The 18,589-nt window shown below is 45.1% G+C and overlaps 1 protein-coding gene across 4 annotated transcripts in view; it reads left to right on the forward strand.

Annotated features, from left to right (window-relative positions):
• The window catches only part of FUT8 (fucosyltransferase 8), a 201,212-nt gene that overhangs the window by 67,912 nt on the left and 114,711 nt on the right, over window positions 1-18,589 (forward strand). For all 4 annotated transcript variants that reach the window (XM_056545654.1, XM_056545653.1, XM_056545656.1 and 1 more), the window contains 2 exons: window positions 7,461-7,561; window positions 9,747-10,079. In XM_056545654.1, the coding sequence (XP_056401629.1) occupies window positions 9,808-10,079 (272 nt within the window). In that variant the 5' untranslated portion in view covers window positions 7,461-7,561; window positions 9,747-9,807. The remainder of the gene's footprint in view (window positions 1-7,460; window positions 7,562-9,746; window positions 10,080-18,589) is intronic.

An 18,589-nucleotide genomic window follows, 5' to 3' on the forward strand; every position in this document is an offset into this window, starting at 1 on the left:
TTTGCAGAATCAATAAAAGTAGCTCCTTATTTTGGCAGCCAGGAATCCACATGAAAACTTTCCATTGCCTATAAATAGTTATGCGAAAGCTGCTAAATCTGCACCAAAATTCATGTCCAAACCAACACATTTTAACCTGGGCCTAACATTTCTGCTATATGTTTAAGTGATTATTTTAAAGGGCTACTCCGTCCCTAGACATCTTATCCCCCTGATCTCCCTGCTGCACCCGCCATTCGTTTAGAGCGTTGGGTGCAGCACTGGAGGCTCGTGATGTCACAGCCACGCACCACTCATGACGTCATGACCACGCCCCTTCAATACAAGTTTATGGGAGGGGGCGTGACTGCCATCACACCCCATCCCATACACTTTCATTGAGGGAGCGTGACCGTGATGTCACGAGCCTCCGCCCCGCATCACCAGTTATCTGTCACGGAGCGACGTTCACTCCGTGAACCGGATGTCTGGGGTGCCGCAGCCGAGATCACGGGGGTCACCAGGGGTGGGACTCCTGCGATTAGTCATCTTATCCCCTATCCTTTGGATAGGGGATAAGATGTCCAGGGGTGGAGTACCCCTTTAATGTAGTGAATAAAAAGGAATATTTTCCCAGTCCTCTTGACATGGTGATTCATTATAATATGTAGAGTGCCCATACCTTTCCAGGTCCATTAAGGGTGTCCAGCAGCGGGCATGCTTTGTGCCGCCGTCATAGAATGAGTTAGTAATATGGGGTCCTCCATTCATTAAGTAATGGGGTGATTTATTATTATTTAGTTTTTTTAGCCTCATGTATATTTTATAAGCCTACGCCTGCTGTTACTATAAGGTTTACGGCTTTGCAGCGTTCAGAATTTGTGGTAGGTTTCCCGTAATTAATCAGACTCCTTTCGATTACATTGCCCCGGCTCCCAGGAGCGCCAGGCAGTATTTATCTGCTCAGAAATTTCACCGGGCCTCTGCTTATTTCACCACGCCACGTCTTATAATTGATATTTCCGCTTGATTCTTTTTAATGTCCTACACTATTATGTAGTGAGGAGCTACATGAATTATTATGGAATAAAGGTTTCAGCATAATTTTTCTGTCGCCGCGCTCGTAGAATGTAACTTACCTTTAAATACAAGTGAATACTACTAATTTAAAGGGGCTGTCCTAATGTACACCCTCAAGTCTATAGGCCTACATCAGGCCGAAGGAGTGTTCTTATCTGGCTGTTGTATGTCCCTGTACTGCAAGCATGTGTGTAGACCAGGCTATTCCATATAACAGTATCTAGTAGAAGTAGTAGTGTTTAGTTTATTTTTTTTATAATCTTTTTTTTTTTTCTTTTCAATGGCAGCCTATGGATGACTAACACCTTTCTGTGGCCAAGTGCCCGCAGGATCATTCAAATGTGCACCCGTGCGTACTTTTTTGGCCGTGTGGCCAAAAATCAATCAGCTGGTGCTGGAAAGTTAAACAGATTTGTAAATTACTTCTATTAAAAAAAAATCTTACTCCTTCCAGTACTTATCAGTTGCTATATGCTCCACAGGAAGTTCTTTTTCTTTTTGAATTTCTATCCTGTCTGACCACAGTGCTCTCTGCTGACATCTCTGTCCATTTTAGGAACTGTCCAGAGTAGGAGCAAATCCACATAGCAAACCAATCCTGCTCTGGACAGTTCCTGGCATGGACGGAGGTGTCAGCAGAGAGCACTGTGGTCAGACAGAAAAGAAATTCAAAAAGAAAAGAACTTCCTGTGGATCATAACAGCAGCTGATAAGTACTGGAAGGATTAAGATTTTTTTTAATAGAAGTAATTTACAAATCTGTTTAACTTTCTGGCACCAGTTGATTTAAAAATGTTTTTTTCCAGTGGAGTACCCCTTTAAGGAAATCTGTCATTAGGATCACCTGCACTAACCTGTCATACAGGCTTGTAGTGCGGTTGATACTGATCAAAATGATACTTACCGCGTCCTAAACCGCCACTCCGTTTCATCATAATTCATCTTTTTCAGTATATGCAAATTAGTTGCTTGGGGCATGGGCAGAGCTACGAACTCTGCGTCGGGCACTGTGATGTCATCTTCGCCGTGAGCCGATCTCAGCCGAACGTCGCTTCCGGGTGTACCCAGGAAGTGGCGCATGTGCAGTACAGGCCGGGCAAGTAGGGAGAGGGGGATTATGAACACGGAGGAGCCGGGCGCAGCCTACCCGGCGAAGTTGACATCACAGCAGATTTCACCCTATGGCATCTGATGAAGAGATCTGTGTGATTTCAAAACGCGTTTTTCTTTATTCTTTAAACTTCATGCTTTTGCGCGGGTCCTTCAGTGTTCCCGTACACAGCATATTCTTCACCGGTTCATTCACCCTTTGGTAGCTATCGGAAACCCATCAAGGTGCAAACAATTGCGCTACTGATAGACATAATCTAAACAGAGCTCGAGAGGAAGCCTAGAGAGAATGTAATGGAAAATGTTCTCAGGGTCTCTAGGGCACCTCAGACATCTTACACTGGTGTCCTGAGATATCAAAATGTTACATCAGGGAATTCAACAAATGTATCGTGTCAGTAATTCTTCAAGTATTATATACATTAGTTCTAAAATAATATTGAAACCCAGATGATAAAAATATATTAAAAACTCATATTCTACTATTAAAGGGATACTCCGCTGCCCCAGCGTTTGGATCATTTTGTTTCGAACACTTGGAGCGGGCGTCGTGACGTCACGGCCATGCCCTTCTTGTGGTCACACCACACCCACTCAATGCAAGTCTATGGGAGGGGGCCGCCACGCCCCCTCCCATAGACTTGCATTGAGGGGGTGTGGTGTGACGTCATGAGGGGGCGTGGCTGTGAGGTCACGACCCCCCACTGCCCACATCCAGCATTCTAAATGAATGCCGGGTGCTGCACAAAGATCGCGGGGGTCCCAGCTGTGGGACCCCCGCGATCAGACATCTTATCCCCTATAAGATGCCTAGGGGCGGAGTACACCTTTAAGAACAGAATAAAACAAGATCTCCCATGCGAGGCCCCGGCTCTGCTTCTCTAATGCACTTCTCACACCCAGCAGCGTTCACGAGTCTCCGCTTCTACCATAGAAATGCTTATGTGATGGGTGCGAAATGTCATTACAGAGCCGGGGCCACAACAGGAGATCGCTCGTCCAAGTGATCAGACCCACGCGATCAATCAGACATAGGGGATACGTTTTTTTCCGCTGAACATCTTAAACCCTTTCCGCATTGTTACAGTCATGGCCGTAAATGTTGGCACCCCTGAAATTTTTCAAGAAAATGAAGTATTTCTCACAGAAAAGGATTGCAGTAACACATATTTTGCTATACACATGTTTATTCCCTTTGTGTGTATTGGAACTAAACCAAAAAAGGAGGAAAAAAAGCAAATTGGACATAATGTCACCAAACTCCAAAAATGGACTGAACAAAATTATTGGCACCTTTCAAAATTTTTGAAAAATAAGATTGTTACAAGCATGTGATGCTCCTTTAAACTCACCTGGGGCAACTAACAGGTGTGGGCAATATAAAAATCACACCTGAAAGCAAATAAAAAGGAGAGAAGTTCACTTAGTCTTTGCATTGTGTGTGTCACACTAAGCATGGACAACAGAAAGAGGAGAAGAGAACTGTCTGAGGACTTGCGAACCAAAATTGTGGAAAAATATCAACAATCTCAAGGTTACAAGTCCATCTCCAGAGATCTAGATTTGCCTTTGTCCACAGTGCGCAACATTATCGAGAAGTTTGCAACCCCTGGCACTGTAGCTAATCTCCCTGGGCGTGGACGGAAGAGAAAAAATGATGAAAGGTGTCAACGCAGGATAGTCCGGATGGTGGATAAGCAGCCCCAAACAAGTAGCAAAGATTTTCAACCCTGCAGTCTCAGGGAGCATCAGTGTCAGCGCAAACTATCCATCGACATTTAAATGAAAGGAAGCGCTATGGCAGGAGACCCAGGAGGACCCCACTATGGAGGAGACCCAAGAGGACCCCACTGCTGACACACAGACCTAAAAAAACAAGACTACATTTTGCCAAAATGAACTTGAGTAACCAAAATCCTTCTGGGAAAACGTCTTGTGGACCGATGAGACCTAGATAGAGCTTTTTGGTAAAGCACATCATTCTACTGTTTACCGAAAACGGAATGAGTCCTACAAAGAAAAGAACACAGAACCTACAGTGAAATATGGTGAAGGTTCAATTATGTTTTGGGGTTGTTTTGCTGCCTCTGGCACTGGGGGCCTTGAATGTGTACAAGGCATCATGAAATCTGAGTATTACCAATGGATTTTGGGTCGCACTGTACAGTCCAGTGTCAGAAAGCTGGGTTTGGGTCTGAGATCTTGGGTCTTCCAGCAGGACAATGATCCCAAGCATACGTCAAAAAGCCCCCAGAAATGGATGGCAACAAAGTGCTGGAGAGTTCTGAAGTGGCAGCAATGAGTCCAGATCTAAATCCCATTGATCACCTGTGGAGAGATCTTAAAATTGCTGCTGGGAAAAGACGCCGTCCAATAAGAGAGACCTGGAGCAGTTTGTAAAGGAAGAGTGGTCCAACATTCCGGCTGAGAGGTGTAAGAAGCTTATTGATGGTTATAGGAAGAGACTGATTTCAGTTATTTTTTCCAAAGGGTGAGCAACCAAATATTAAGTTAAGGGTGCCAATAATTTTGTCTAATTTTGTCCAATTAGTTTTTTTTCCTCCCTTTTTTGGTTTAGTTCCAATACACACAAAGGGAATAAACATGTGTATAGCAAAACATGTGTTACTGCAATCCTTTTTGGCGAGAAATACTTCATTTTCTTGAAGAATCTCAGGGGTGCCAACATTTACGGCCATGACTGTACATGTACTTACAGCCAGGATAAGGAGACAAACAAATTAAGGGAATGTATCACTATGGTATTTTTTTCTTTGTTTATTGATTTAGAAGCAGATTTTGATTAACTTGCTCTTTTTTTCGTAATCTATTTGTTAGTTATTTTTTATATTTAAAAAAAAAATTTAACATCATTTTTGGGTCTGCAATTTCTTTTTAGCTTTCTGCACAGCATAAGAAACAATTTACTGGAGGGGACCTTTTTGACTTTTATGCGAGTTTTCTAGGCATTCTCTGTGACCTAATGTTTTTTATAATCTATTTTTTACTTTTCCTAATTGTTTTGTACTTTTATTATGATGTCCGTGTATACTGGGAGTTGTAGTTTTGCAACAACTGGAGGCGCACTGGTTGATAAAATTTTTTTTAGACATCACCATAATGGCTTCTATGCCAGTGTCTCCTCTTTTAGACAATCGACGTACATCTGCACACGGAAAGGCTATGACGCCCATATAATACCGCTTTAAAACTATGCAAGGGGGGAGTGTAGAAAATCAAAAAACAAATAGTAAAATGTGTTGCACGTCAAGGTACAGTATGGACGCCATATTTGCAGATACTGAATACTGGATGTAAACTTGGTGTCCTGTATCCATTCTACTTATATTTTTTTTCACATTTTCTTTTTTTTTTGTTGTTTATATTATTTTAATACTTTTTTTTTTTTTTGCTTGAGCCTTTGAACACGCTGTACATCCAGGCATCTCTCCACTCCTATCCCTCTTCTCCTCCCGAGCCTTAATCTGTTTACTTCATCACAACTCCCATGTGGACCCGACAAGGGGAAAAACAACACCGCTCTCTTGTTCTAAAGAACGCCAGGGGGATTTGCGTCTTCAGAAAGTGATTGTTTCTCCATCCACAGCGAGGGGAGAAATCCGCGCCCGCTCTCTGCTGCCTGCGGTGGAGCCGGGTGACCGGGGATTGATAGTTTTATACGGTACCTTTTTGGTACTGCTACGTTTGGAGAAAGTGAATAGGCATGATAGGAGTCAGTGTGTGTGCGTGTTGACAAGATGTTGAATGTTTGGCAAGTTTTTGCTAGGTATGATTTCCTAGGGATTTCCTAGGGTCGGCCAGGATTTTTATTTTATTGGACATTTATTTGTTTTTTAATTGCAGGGGTAAATACACTTGTAGGGGTACGGTCACACGTAGTGTATTTCACGCCAGTCACTAGAGCGAGCTCGCTGCTGCGGCCATGTATCCCGTTTTGTCTGCTCGTAGCAGATCTGCACAGGGATTTTCAGCCGCAGCAGGGAGATCATTCTAGCGCATCCGCTGCCTGAAATAGGGTATGGATGCCATACGCGTGACCCTACTCTCAGGGTGGTGCGCTCGCATATGCCTATTTTCTGCAGCTGCTATAGACTACTTGAATGGGTAGCCATGTCTGCTGTGGGAAATCTGCAGCAAAACATAAGGATGTACCCTAGGGTACGTTCACACGGACAGGATCTTATGCATATTTTCTGCTGGTGATTTTGCTACCCATTGGGGTACGAGTGAATAGGTATGATAAAGTAGGAGTTGGTTTGTGTGTTGACAAGATCTTGAATGTTGGGCAAGTTTTCGCTAGGTATGATTTCTTAGGGTCAAACAAGATTTTTATTTATTATTGGATATTTATTCGTTTTTTAGTTAGGGGGGATGCACTTGTTGTTTAGGGTAGTGTATCTGTAGGGTAGTGTATTTCACGACAGTCACTAGAGTGCGCTCCCTGTGCGGCCGGGTAACCCTGTGTGTCTGCTCGTAGTGCACAGGGCCTTTCAGCCGCAGCAGGGAGCTTGCTCTAGTGACTGGCATCGGCGCATCCACAGCGTGAAATATGCTGCGGATGCGCTACGTGTGACCCCACTCTTAGGGTGTGTTCACACATGCTTATTTTCTGCAGCTGATTTTGCTACCCATTGACTAGAATGAGTAGCAATATCTGCTGCAGCAAGAAAAAATTGACATGTGACCTAACCCTAAGGGGACCTTCACACGTACAGCACCTGCTGCATATTTTCTTCTGCGTTTTTTTTTTTTTTTTACTACCCATTGACTTCAGTGTGGGGCAAAATCAGCTGCAGCAAGATATGCAGCAGGTCCTGTACGTGTGAACGAAGCCTAAGAGTGTAGTCTTCTGCACAAATTTGAAGCTGCAGGTTTCAAAGTGAACTAAACGACTAACCACTGCATTAAATCGGAAGCTTCAAATCTACAGCTACCAGTAGTGGTAGCAAAATCCGCTGCGGACCCTCAGGGTTAGTTCACACGTCCTTAGGATTTAGCCACCTATTGAAGTCAATGGGCAGCAAAAATAGTGACATGTGAACTGCCCGTAAGGATACGTTTATATTTTGCTGCATATTTTCTGCTGATAAATTTCCTACCCTACCAAGTCAAAGGGTAGGAAGATGAGCAGCAGAAAAAACAAAATACACATATGTGAACGTACCCTCTGGCAGTAAAGCTGAGAAGTGACTGGTGGCCGCCGCGCTGGGACCTGATACCTGATCATTATAATTGTTGTGTAATCATCATATATTTTCCTTCTATTACAGGCACCAGGAGAAGGGACGCAGCTGCCAGACACCGCACAACCTTCTGAACTCTCCCCCTGTGCAGATGTGAAGAGGCAGCGGACTATGCTCTGACCAAGAAGGTAAGATATAAGGCTTAAGGGGTCATTGCCTGTGTTGTGGAATATGCATGTTGTGCTGCTCTGGATCAGTGGTCCCTAACCCAGTCCTTAAAGAGCTACTCCATTGGAAAACATTTTTTTCCAAAATCAACTGGTGCCAGAAAGTTAAACAGATTTGTTAATTAATTCTATTAAAAAATCTTTATCCTTCCAGTACTTTTTAGCAGCTGTATACTACAGAGAAAATTCTTATCTTTTTGAATTTCTTTTTTGTCTTGTTCACAGTGCTCTCTGCTGACACCTGATGCCCGTATCAGGAACTGTCCAGAGCAGGAGAAAATCCCCATAGCAAACCTATGCTGCTCTGGACAGTTCCTGATACGGACAGAGGTGTCAGCAGAGAGCACTGTGGACAATACAAAAAAGAAATTAAAACGGAAAAGAATTTCCTCTGTAGCATACAGCTGCTAAAAAGTACTGGAAGGGTAAATATTTTTTTAATAGAAGTAATTTACAAATCTGTTTAACTTTCTGGCACCAGTTGATTTAAAAGAAAAAGGTTTTCACCGGAGTACCCCTTTAACTTTCTGGTACCAGTTCATTTAAAAAAAGAATTGTTTTCCACCGGAGTACCTTTATAAATGCTAAATCAGTGTTTCCCAACCAGGGTGCCTCTAACTGTTGCAAAACTACAACTCCCAGCATGCCCGGACAGCCAAAGGCTGTCCGGGCATGCTGGGAGTTGTAGTTTTGCATCAGCTGGAGGTACCCTGTTTGGGAAACACTGCCCTAAGGAGAGTGACGTTTACAGCATCCCTTGTCTGGCATATTTGGCTGTCTAGGCATGCTGGGAGTTGTAGTTTTTCTTCCTAGTAATACATGTCATCACTGCTTGACACTTTTCTGGTCAGATGGTACAAACGATCTGCGCTAAATTTCAGGAGAAACCCTCCCCCTTAGTCATGCGCATCGGGGGATGGGGTGGTTATAAGTATGTAGCGTCAGCACTCAGACTTACAATTAACCCTCTATGCGCTGAAGATTCTAAAACCTACACCAATTACTACAACACCATTATAATAAATACTTTATAACAACACATCTCATTTTAACCTCTCGCTTCCAGCGTTTTGAGTTCTGCGATCCAATAGGACTCAAGACGTAGAAAATTTCTTCCATTTTCTTCCTTGCTCCCTTTAACCGCTACCAGCTAGAGGGTTAATTGTAAGTCTAAGTGCTGACGCTACATTCTGATAGCACCTCACCCTATCCACCTGTGCGCATGACTAAGTGGGGTTTCACCTAAAAGGTAGCGCAGCAGGTTGGAGCAGGTCATATGTACCATCTGGCAAGAGATGTAAATCTTGGAATTTAAATGAAGTCGTGTCAAGTATCATCACGAAAAACTAAAGTTTTGGAATAAAGGATTGAGGAGAATCGGATCTACGGATGTCGGTGAGTAATGTCTGTATGGACTTTGTTATATTTATACACATCTCACTTGCCTAAGCAACTGTGCAGCACCAGGTACACCATCATATAAGGGAGTTGTAGTTTTCAAACAGCTGGAGGCACCCTGTTTGGGAAACACTGCCCTAAGGCGAGTGCGGGCTACAGCGCCCCTTATCTGAGATATTTGGCTGTCCCTCCATGCTGGGAGTTGTAGTTTTCCAACAGCTGGAGGCACCCTGTCTGGGAAACACTGCCCTAAGGCGAGTGCGGGCTACAGCGCCTCTTATCTGAGATATTTGGCTGTCCGTCCATGCTGGGAGTTGTAGTTTTGCATCAGCTGGAGGCACCCTGTTTGGGAAACACTGCCCTAAGGCGAGTGCGGGCTACAGCGCCCCTTATCTGAGATATTTGGCTGTCCGTCCATGCTGGGAGTTGTAGTTTTGCATCAACTGGAGGCACCTTAAGGCGAGTGGGGTCTACAGCGCCCCTTATCTGAGATATTTGGCTGTCCGTCCATGCTGGGAGTTGTAGTTTTGCATCAGCTGGAGGCACCCTAAGACGAGTGCGGTCTACAGCGCCCCTTGTCTGGGATACTTTTTGCAGCGGGGGAAAGATGTCTAGGGGCAGAGTACCCTTTTATTTTTTTTTTCTTCTACCATTTTATTGAGATCTAACGTCCTTTCATTCTGATTTTCTTGGATTATTAGTAGGGTCCCCAATAGTAACTGTATCAGGGCTGTGGTCTGTATTTCAGATTGTTCGGAGGACACGGACGCTGACCATGGTTCTAATGCTGGGCGACTGGTGATCTTCGGATGACGAGAAAGACTTTGGGAATACAATGTTTCTTTCATGAGACTGCACTCTGTGGGCAGAAGCTGAAGATGCGGCCATGGACGGGATCCTGGCGTTGGATAATGCTCATTCTCTTTGCCTGGGGCACATTACTCTTTTACATTGGTGGACATTTGGTGAGAGATAATGATAATCCGGACCATTCCAGTAGAGAACTGTCTAAGATATTGGCCAAACTTGAACGGTTAAAGCAGCAGAATGAAGACTTGAGGAGGATGGCAGAATCCCTCAGGTAAGATGGACATGTTCTTCTTATGGGGGATCTGGTTTTATCGTAGTTACTAGTTATCAATGGAGCTTCCTACTGCACGCAGCGTGCAACAGATGCTTCCTTGTATGGGGGGTTGCAGGATGGATTTCTTTACTTAGATTTGTAGGTATATGATAGATTTTATATATACACGCAAAGTGCGTTTCAGCTGCAACAGGCGCACGGACCTGACGTGGTGAATTAGTAAAGGGAACAAGGATGTCCAGCGCCCGGCTCAGGAACGGTTCTATATTATAAAGCCATAAGAGACATCACAGGAACACGGTAAATTGTGACGCGTTTCGGCTTTACTTGAAAGCCTTAGTTATACAAAGATGATATTTATTTGTACTCTTTATACTAGGTTTTTGTACCAGACATCGGCTTATTTATTTTAACCCCTTAAGGACACATGACGTTCTCATACGTCTCCATGTCCGAGTCCTTAAGGACACATGACGTATGAGAACGTCATGTGTTTTGCCGGCCCCCCGCAACCATCTGGAGCGGAGCCGGCGCCCGATGCCTGCTGAAATCGATCAGCAGGCATCGGGGCATATCGCCCAGGGGGGTCATGATGACCCCCCATGTCGGCGATCGCGGCGCATCGCTCGTCAATTCAGACGAGCGATGCGCTGCGATTCCGTTCCCCGCCGCTCGCCGGGCGGGGATCGGAGCCGGATGTCTGCTGATTTCTATCAGCAGACATCCTGGCAGTGTGCCGGAGGAGGTCCGGAGGACCTCCTTTACCGGCGATCGCTGCAGGACGCCGGTAACTACTAACCGGCGTTCTGCAGCGGTTCCAGGTCATCAGGGTCACGTGTGACCCTGTGACCTGGATATAGATGGTGACTGGTGGTGTAGTATACACCACCAATCACCATCCATGCTGTACTGGGGGCTGGCATTGTGGCCACCCCCTCAGTACAGTTGTGATTGGGTGGCCAAAGTGGCCACACCAATCACAATGTAATGGGAGGGGATCTGGTGGGCTAGGAGCACGTTGCTCCGTTCTGCCCACCATTCCACAGAGATCTGGTGTGCAGGACGGAGCCCCGTGCTGCCCACCATCCCCTCAGTAAAAAAAAAGTGCCCCTTGCCCCCTTTCTGTGGCCCCTTGGCACAGAAATCCCCAGGGATAGCTTTAGATTAGGTAGGGACAGGTTAGGGTTAAAAAAAAAAAAATAGTTTTTAATTTTTTTTTTTTGGCGTACCTCAGTGGGTGTCCGTGGGTCCGTAGCACCTTTAGCTGCGTGACCCCGGCCCTGCTGGGTCGCTGCGGTCTGCCGTCAGCCTTTTTTTTTTGGCGCAGATCTTTTTTTTTTTTTTTTTCACTAAGCGTGTGTGCGGACCCTCTTAGTTATAAAAGAGCGGTCCGCCACCGTTTGTTAAAGCCCACCCGCCGCTGATCAGTCCCGTAGTACTGATCAGCGTTTTTTTTTTGTGGTGCCGGCGCTTTTTTTCGGGTTTTCTAGCGTGTTTTTGCCCCCATAGGCGGTCCGTGCCACCAGTAGCAGGCGTGTACTGTGTGGCCGGACCGTACCTGTGTGTGCGGCGTGCCTCACCGCTGTCAGTGATTTATCACTGATCAGCTTTTTTTTTGTGGTAAAGGCACCTTTTACGGTTAACGCGGATTTTTTTTTGCACCCATAGGCGGTCCGTGCCACCAGTAGCAGGCGTGTACTGTGTGGACGGACCGTACCTGTGTGTGCAGCCTGTCCCACCGCTGTCGGTGATTTATCACTGATCAGCGTTTTTTTTTTTGGTTCAGGCGGGTGCATTTTTTTCGGGGTAAAGCGTTTTTTTATTTATTTTTTCGGGTTTTTTGTGTGGGGGTCTGTGAACAAGCCACCAGCCACTGTCCTGGGCTGAGTGGCTGGACCCCCCACTGACTTCTGTGCCCCCTGCCGCCACAAGCGCTAATCAGTGCGCACACCACTGATTAGATAAACGCTTATTTTTTTGGTGCAGGGTTTTTTTTTGCGCTAGAAGTCCCCCTTTTTTTTAAAAGTCCCCTTTTTATTTTATATTTTTTTCTGTTAGGGCGGGTTAGTTTAGTTAGGTTAGGCTAGGGCGGGTTAGGGCGGGTTAGGGAGGTAGTATCGCACCACACCACACGCAGCACACACACCAATAAAGTTTTCCCCCCCACACACACACATACCCGTATCCCCATTAGAGTAGGGAAATGGCCCGCAGAGTGTTTTCGGCGGAGGAGGCATATGACCTAATTGCCTCCGACTCTGAAAGCATCTCAGAGGACGATGAAGACCCCACCTTCCTTATTTCATCGTCCTCCTCATCATCTAGTTCAGATGATGAGCCACCAAGGCGGCGAACTCGCCGCCATGCGGTGCCGCAAACCTCCTCTGTCCTTGAGCCTGTGCCCCATGCTAGTATGAGTCCCCCTGGCGCTCATACTAGTGAAGCCCCCCTGCCAAGGTCACTGGTACCTCGTGGGCTGAGCCAGCGGACCACGAGCCCGTGATTCCTGAGTTTGTTGGCGACTCAGGAATCAAAATTAACATCGCCGGGTTCACTGAAAAGGACTTTTTCGGTCATTTTTTCAGTGACGACTTTGTTAATTTGATGGTTACACAGACGAATCTGTACGCCCAACAGTTCGTCGCCGCTAACCCGGGCTCACTTTTAGCTAGACCCGGCGGCTGGACTCCAGTCGATGCAGCCGAAATGAGGACCTTTTGGGGCCTTGCGCTGCATATGGGTATAGTTAAAAAACCCTGTGTCAGGCAATATTGGAGTGGGGACGTCTTTTACCAGACACCCCTCTACAGTATGGCCATGACACGTTCCCGGTTCAAGGCCATTCGGAGATGTTTGCATTATGCTGATAATGCGGCATGTCCCCCCCGAACTGATCCCGCGTATGACCGCCTGTATAAAATCAGGCCGGTCATCAATCACTTCGGGGCCAGATTTTGGGAGGCCTATGTCCCGGGGCGGGAGGTCTCTATTGATGAGTCGCTCATCAGCTTCAAGGGGAGACTCAGCTTCCGGCAATACATCCCGACCAAGCGAGCGCGGTATGGCGTGAAGATGTATAAACTTTGCGAGAGTACCTCCGGGTACACTTGCAAGTTTATGGTGTATGAGGGACGAGATTCCCGCATTGAACCCCCAGATTGTTCCCCCACTCTGGGTGTTAGCGGGAAAATCGTTTGGGGCCTTTTGCACCCATTGCTAGATAAAGGTTACCACCTTTACGTGGATAACTTTTATACTAGTATCCCTCTCTTTTCATCCCTCGCCGCCAGATCCACGGTCGCTTGTGGGACAGTCCGGAAGAATCAAAGAGGCCTTCCGCCCCATCATTCCCTACATGCTCCTATCCCCCGGGGTGAGTCCCGTGCCTTTTCCCATGAGAACCTGTTGTTGGTCCGGTATAAGGACAAGAGGGATGTCCTTATGCTCACCACAATTCATGGGAATGGCAGCACCCCTGTCCCTGTGCGAGGTACCGCGGGACCGGTCCTCAAGCCCGATTGTATTCTGGACTACAATCGGTATATGGGGGGAGTTGATCTTTCTGATCAAGTCCTCAAGCCATATAATGCCATGCGGAAAACACGCGTATGGTATAAAAAGGTTGCGGTCTACATGGTACAGGTTGCCATGTACAACTCTTTTATACTGTACCAGAACGCTGGCAACACAGGGACATACCTGGAGTACCAAGAGGTAGTTCTAAAGGCCCTCATCTATGGTGATCGCCAAAGAGCGGGTCAGAGCACCTCTGGAACTTTAGGTCCCCGGATCGTCCCCGGCCAACACTTTCCATGTGTGATCCCCAACACTGGAAGGTCGGGACGAACCCAGAAAAGATGCAGAGTGTGTCACAGGAAGGGGAGACGGAGGGACACCACCATTCAGTGTGACACTTGCCCCGATCATCCGGGCCTCTGCATAGGCTGCTTCAGGGAGTATCACACTTCCATGGAGTACTAAATTTTCCATCCTTTGCCCTAAATTTCATTCCCCAGAATTCGGCTCCAATGTACCAGTCCAGGGTACATTATCTTCCAAATTTTATACCAAAATACCCTACCCCCAAAAAATCAAACCCAAAACCTCTTTCCCAATGCCCCTCATAATATCTTTGTCCCCCAAAAATGGGTCATGGGACACAGAGTCAACAGCATTGGAGGTTTGCAGTTGCCTCAAATGCGCAACGCTCTCTCTCTCCACCTGAGCGGGTTGCGCATTTGAGGTAACAGAATAGGGACGGCCCCACATATCCCCTTCCCAGAATGATGATTCAGAGTATAGGGTTTGGGGCGGGCATCATTTTTACTTTTGGCTGTACTCTGGGTCATCATTCTGGGAAAATAATTGGCATATCAGTTCTAAAATTGCAATTTTTTCCCCCCCATAGTACACTTCATCCATTCCTGGAAAATAAATGAAGGGAACACCCGTCTGTTCCAAATCTCCACTTCACCCTATACACCTTCCTTAGGGTGTGCACTGTTTGTAATAATCTCACATGTGGGTGTTCCTTTCTTGTATTTTCCTCTGAATGTATGTAACTGTTAGGTCCGTAACAAACATCCGCCTCAAATGCAAAGAGTTCTCGCTGAGCTCTGTCGTATTTCCAGGCGACAATTCGGAGTCACATGTTAGTTGTTCCCAGAAAAATGAAGCAGAGTATAGGTTGAAAATTGCAATATTCAAAAGCTACCCTTCATCCATTCCTGGAAAATAAATTTAGGAAACACCTGTGCATTAAAAATGTCCTCTTTACCCCTATACCCATTCCTCAGGGTGGGTACTTTCTGTAATGGTGTCACATGTGGGTGTTTCATTTTTGTATTTTCCTCGGAATGTATGTAACCGTCAGCTACTGATATGCCAAAGGTCACAAATACAAAGTGACCTCTATGACTTCTGAGCCTTGTTGTGCGCCCGTCCAGCACGTTACCCCATATGTGGATGTATTTTTATAGTCAGGGGGAAAAGCCCTCCAAAATGTGTAACCCAATTCCTCATATTACCCCTTGTGAAAATGTTAATAATTGGGTAACCCCAGCATTTTACTGTAAAAAAATCTAATTTTTCAATTTATGGCCCACTTTTCAAAAAACCTGTGAGGTGTAAGTACTCACTGTAACACTGTTACGTTCCCCAAGGGGTCTAGTTTCCAAAATGTATGCCATGTTTTTTTTTTTTTTTTTTACTGTCCTGGCACCATAGGGGCTTCCGAAATGCGGCATGTCCCCAGAGCAAAATTTGTAACTCCTCTTCTGAGACCTGTAGTGCGCCAACAGAGCACTTTTCACCCCCATATGGGGTGTTTTCTGAATTGGGAGAAATTGGGCTTCAAATTTTGGGGGGTATTTTCTGCTTTAACCCTTTGTAAAAATGTAAAATTTTTGGGAAACCAAGCATTTTTGGTAAAATTTATTCTTTTTTTTTTGCATATGCCAAAGTCGTGAAACCCCTGTGGGGTATTAAGGTTCACTTTACCCCTTGTTACGTTCCCCAAGGGGTCTAGTTTCCAAAATGGTATGCCATGTGTTTTTTTTTTGCTGTCCTGGCACCATAGGGGCTTCCTAAATGAGGCATGCCCCCAGAGCAAAATTTGCTTCAAAAAAGCCAAATGTGACTCCTTCTCTTCTGGGACCTGTAGTGCGCCAGCAGAGCACTTTTCACCCCCATATGGGGTGTTTTCTGAATCGGGAGAAATTGGGCTTCAAATTTTGGTGGGTATTTTCTGCTTTAACCCTTTGTAAAAATGTAAAATTTTTGGGAAACCAAGCATTTTTGGTAAAATTTATTCTTTTTTTTTTGCATATGCCAAAGTCGTGAAACCCCTGTGGGGTATTAAGGTTCACTTTACCCCTTGTTACGTTCCCCAAGGGGTCTAGTTTCCAAAATGGTATGCCATGTGTTTTTTTTTTTGCTGTCCTGGCACCATAGGGGCTTCCTAAATGAGGCATGCCCCCAGAGCAAAATTTGCTTCAAAAAAGCCAAATGTGACTCCTTCTCTTCTGGGACCTGTAGTGCGCCAGCAGAGCACTTTTCACCCCCATATGGGGTGTTTTCTGAATCGGGAGAAATTGGGCTTCAAATTTTGGGGGGTATTTTCTGCTTTAACCCTTTGTAAAAATGTAAAATTTTTGGGAAATCAAGCATTTTTGGTAAAATGTATTCTTTTTTTTTTGCATATGCCAAAGTCGTGAAACCCTTGTGGGGTATTAAGGTTCACTTTACCCCTTGTTACGTTCCCCAAGGGGTCTAGTTTCCAAAATGGTATGCCATGTGGTTTTTTTTTGCTGTCCTGGCACCATAGGGGCTTCCTAAAAGAGGCATGCTCCCAGAGCAAAATTTGCTTCAAAAAAGCCAAATGTGACTCCTTCTCTTCTGGGACCTGTAGTGCGCCAGCAGAGCACTTTTCACCCCCATATGGGGTGTTTTCTGAATCGGGAGAAATTGGGCTTCAAATTTTGGTGGGTATTTTCTGCTTTAACCCTTTGTAAAAATGTAAAATTTTTGGGAAACCAAGCATTTTTGGTAAAATTTATTCTTTTTTTTTTGCATATGCCAAAGTCGTGAAACCCCTGTGGGGTATTAAGGTTCACTTTACCCCTTGTTACGTTCCCCAAGGGGTCTAGTTTCCAAAATGGTATGCCATATGTTTTTTTTTTGCTGTCCTGGCACCATAGGGGCTTCCTAAATGAGGCATGCCCCCAGAGCAAAATTTGCTTCAAAAAAGCCAAATGTGACTCCTTCTCTTCTGGGACCTGTAGTGCGCCAGCAGAGCACTTTTCACCCCCATATGGGGTGTTTTCTGAATCGGGAGAAATTGGGCTTCAAATTTTGGGGGGTATTTTCTGCTTTAACCCTTTGTAAAAATGTAAAATTTTTGGGAAATCAAGCATTTTTGGTAAAATTTATTCTTTTTTTTTTGCATATGCCAAAGTCGTGAAACCCCTGTGGGGTATTAAGGTTCACTTTACCCCTTGTTACGTTCCCCAAGGGGTCTAGTTTCCAAAATGGTATGCCATGTGTTTTTTTTTTGCTGTCCTGGCACCATAGGGGCTTCCTAAATGAGGCATGCCCCCAGAGCAAAATTTGCTTCAAAAAAGCCAAATGTGACTCCTTCTCTTCTGGGACCTGTAGTGCGCCAGCAGAGCACTTTTCACCCCCATATGGGGTGTTTTCTGAATCGGGAGAAATTGGGCTTCAAATTTTGGGGGGTATTTTCTGCTTTAACCCTTTGTAAAAATGTAAAATTTTTGGGAAATCAAGCATTTTTGGTAAAATTTATTCTTTTTTTTTGCATATGCCAAAGTCGTGAAACCCCTGTGGGGTATTAAGGTTCACTTTACCCCTTGTTACGTTCCCCAAGGGGTCTAGTTTCCAAAATGGTATGCCATGTGTTTTTTTTTTGCTGTCCTGGCACCATAGGGGCTTCCTAAATGAGGCATGCCCCCAGAGCAAAATTTGCTTCAAAAAAGCCAAATGTGACTCCTTCTCTTCTGGGACCTGTAGTGCGCCAGCAGAGCACTTTTCACCCCCATATGGGGTGTTTTCTGAATCGGGAGAAATTGGGCTTCAAATTTTGGGGGGTATTTTCCGCTTTAACCCTTTGTAAAAATGTAAAATTTTTGGGAAATCAAGCATTTTTGGTAAAATGTATTCTTTTTTTTTTGCATATGCCAAAGTCGTGAAACCCCTGTGGGGTATTAAGGTTCACTTTACCCCTTGTTACGTTCCCCAAGGGGTCTAGTTTCCAAAATGGTATGCCATGTGTTTTTTTTTTGCTGTCCTGGCACCATAGGGGCTTCCTAAAAGAGGCATGCCCCCAGAGCAAAATTTGCTTAAAAAAAGTGAAATGTGACTCCTTCTCTTCTGGGACCTGTAGTGCGCCAACAGAGCACTTTTCACCCCCATATGGGGTGTTTTCTGAATCGGGAGAAATTGGGCTTCAAATTTTGGGGGGTATTTTCGGATTTAACCCTTTGTAAAAATGTCAAATTTTTGGGAAACCAAGCATTTTAGATTTTTTTTTTTTTTTTTTTTTACATTTGCAAAAGTTGTGAAACCCCTGTGGGGTATTAAGGCTCACTTAATTCCTTGTTACGTTCCTCAAGGGGTCTAGTTTCCAAAATGGTATGGCATGTGGGCGGTTTTAGCTGTTCTGGCACCATAGGGGCTTCCTAAATGCAACATGCCCCCCAAAAACCATTTCAGAAAAATATACTCTCCAAAATCCCCTTGTCGCTCCTTCGCTTCTGAGCCTTCTACTGCGCCCGCCGAACAATTAACATAGACATATGAGGTATGTGCTTACTCGAGAGGAATTGGGCTACAAACACAAGTAAAAATTTTCTCCTTTTACCCCTTGCAAACATAAAAAAATTGGGTCTACAAGAACATGCGAGTGTAAAAAATGAAGATTTTGAATTTTCTCCTTCACTTTGCTGCTATTCCTGTGAAACACCTAAAGGGTTAACACACTTACTGAATGT

The sequence above is a fragment of the Hyla sarda genome, chromosome 11 (assembly GCF_029499605.1).
Source record: "Hyla sarda isolate aHylSar1 chromosome 11, aHylSar1.hap1, whole genome shotgun sequence".
Classification (NCBI taxonomy): domain Eukaryota; kingdom Metazoa; phylum Chordata; class Amphibia; order Anura; family Hylidae; genus Hyla; species Hyla sarda.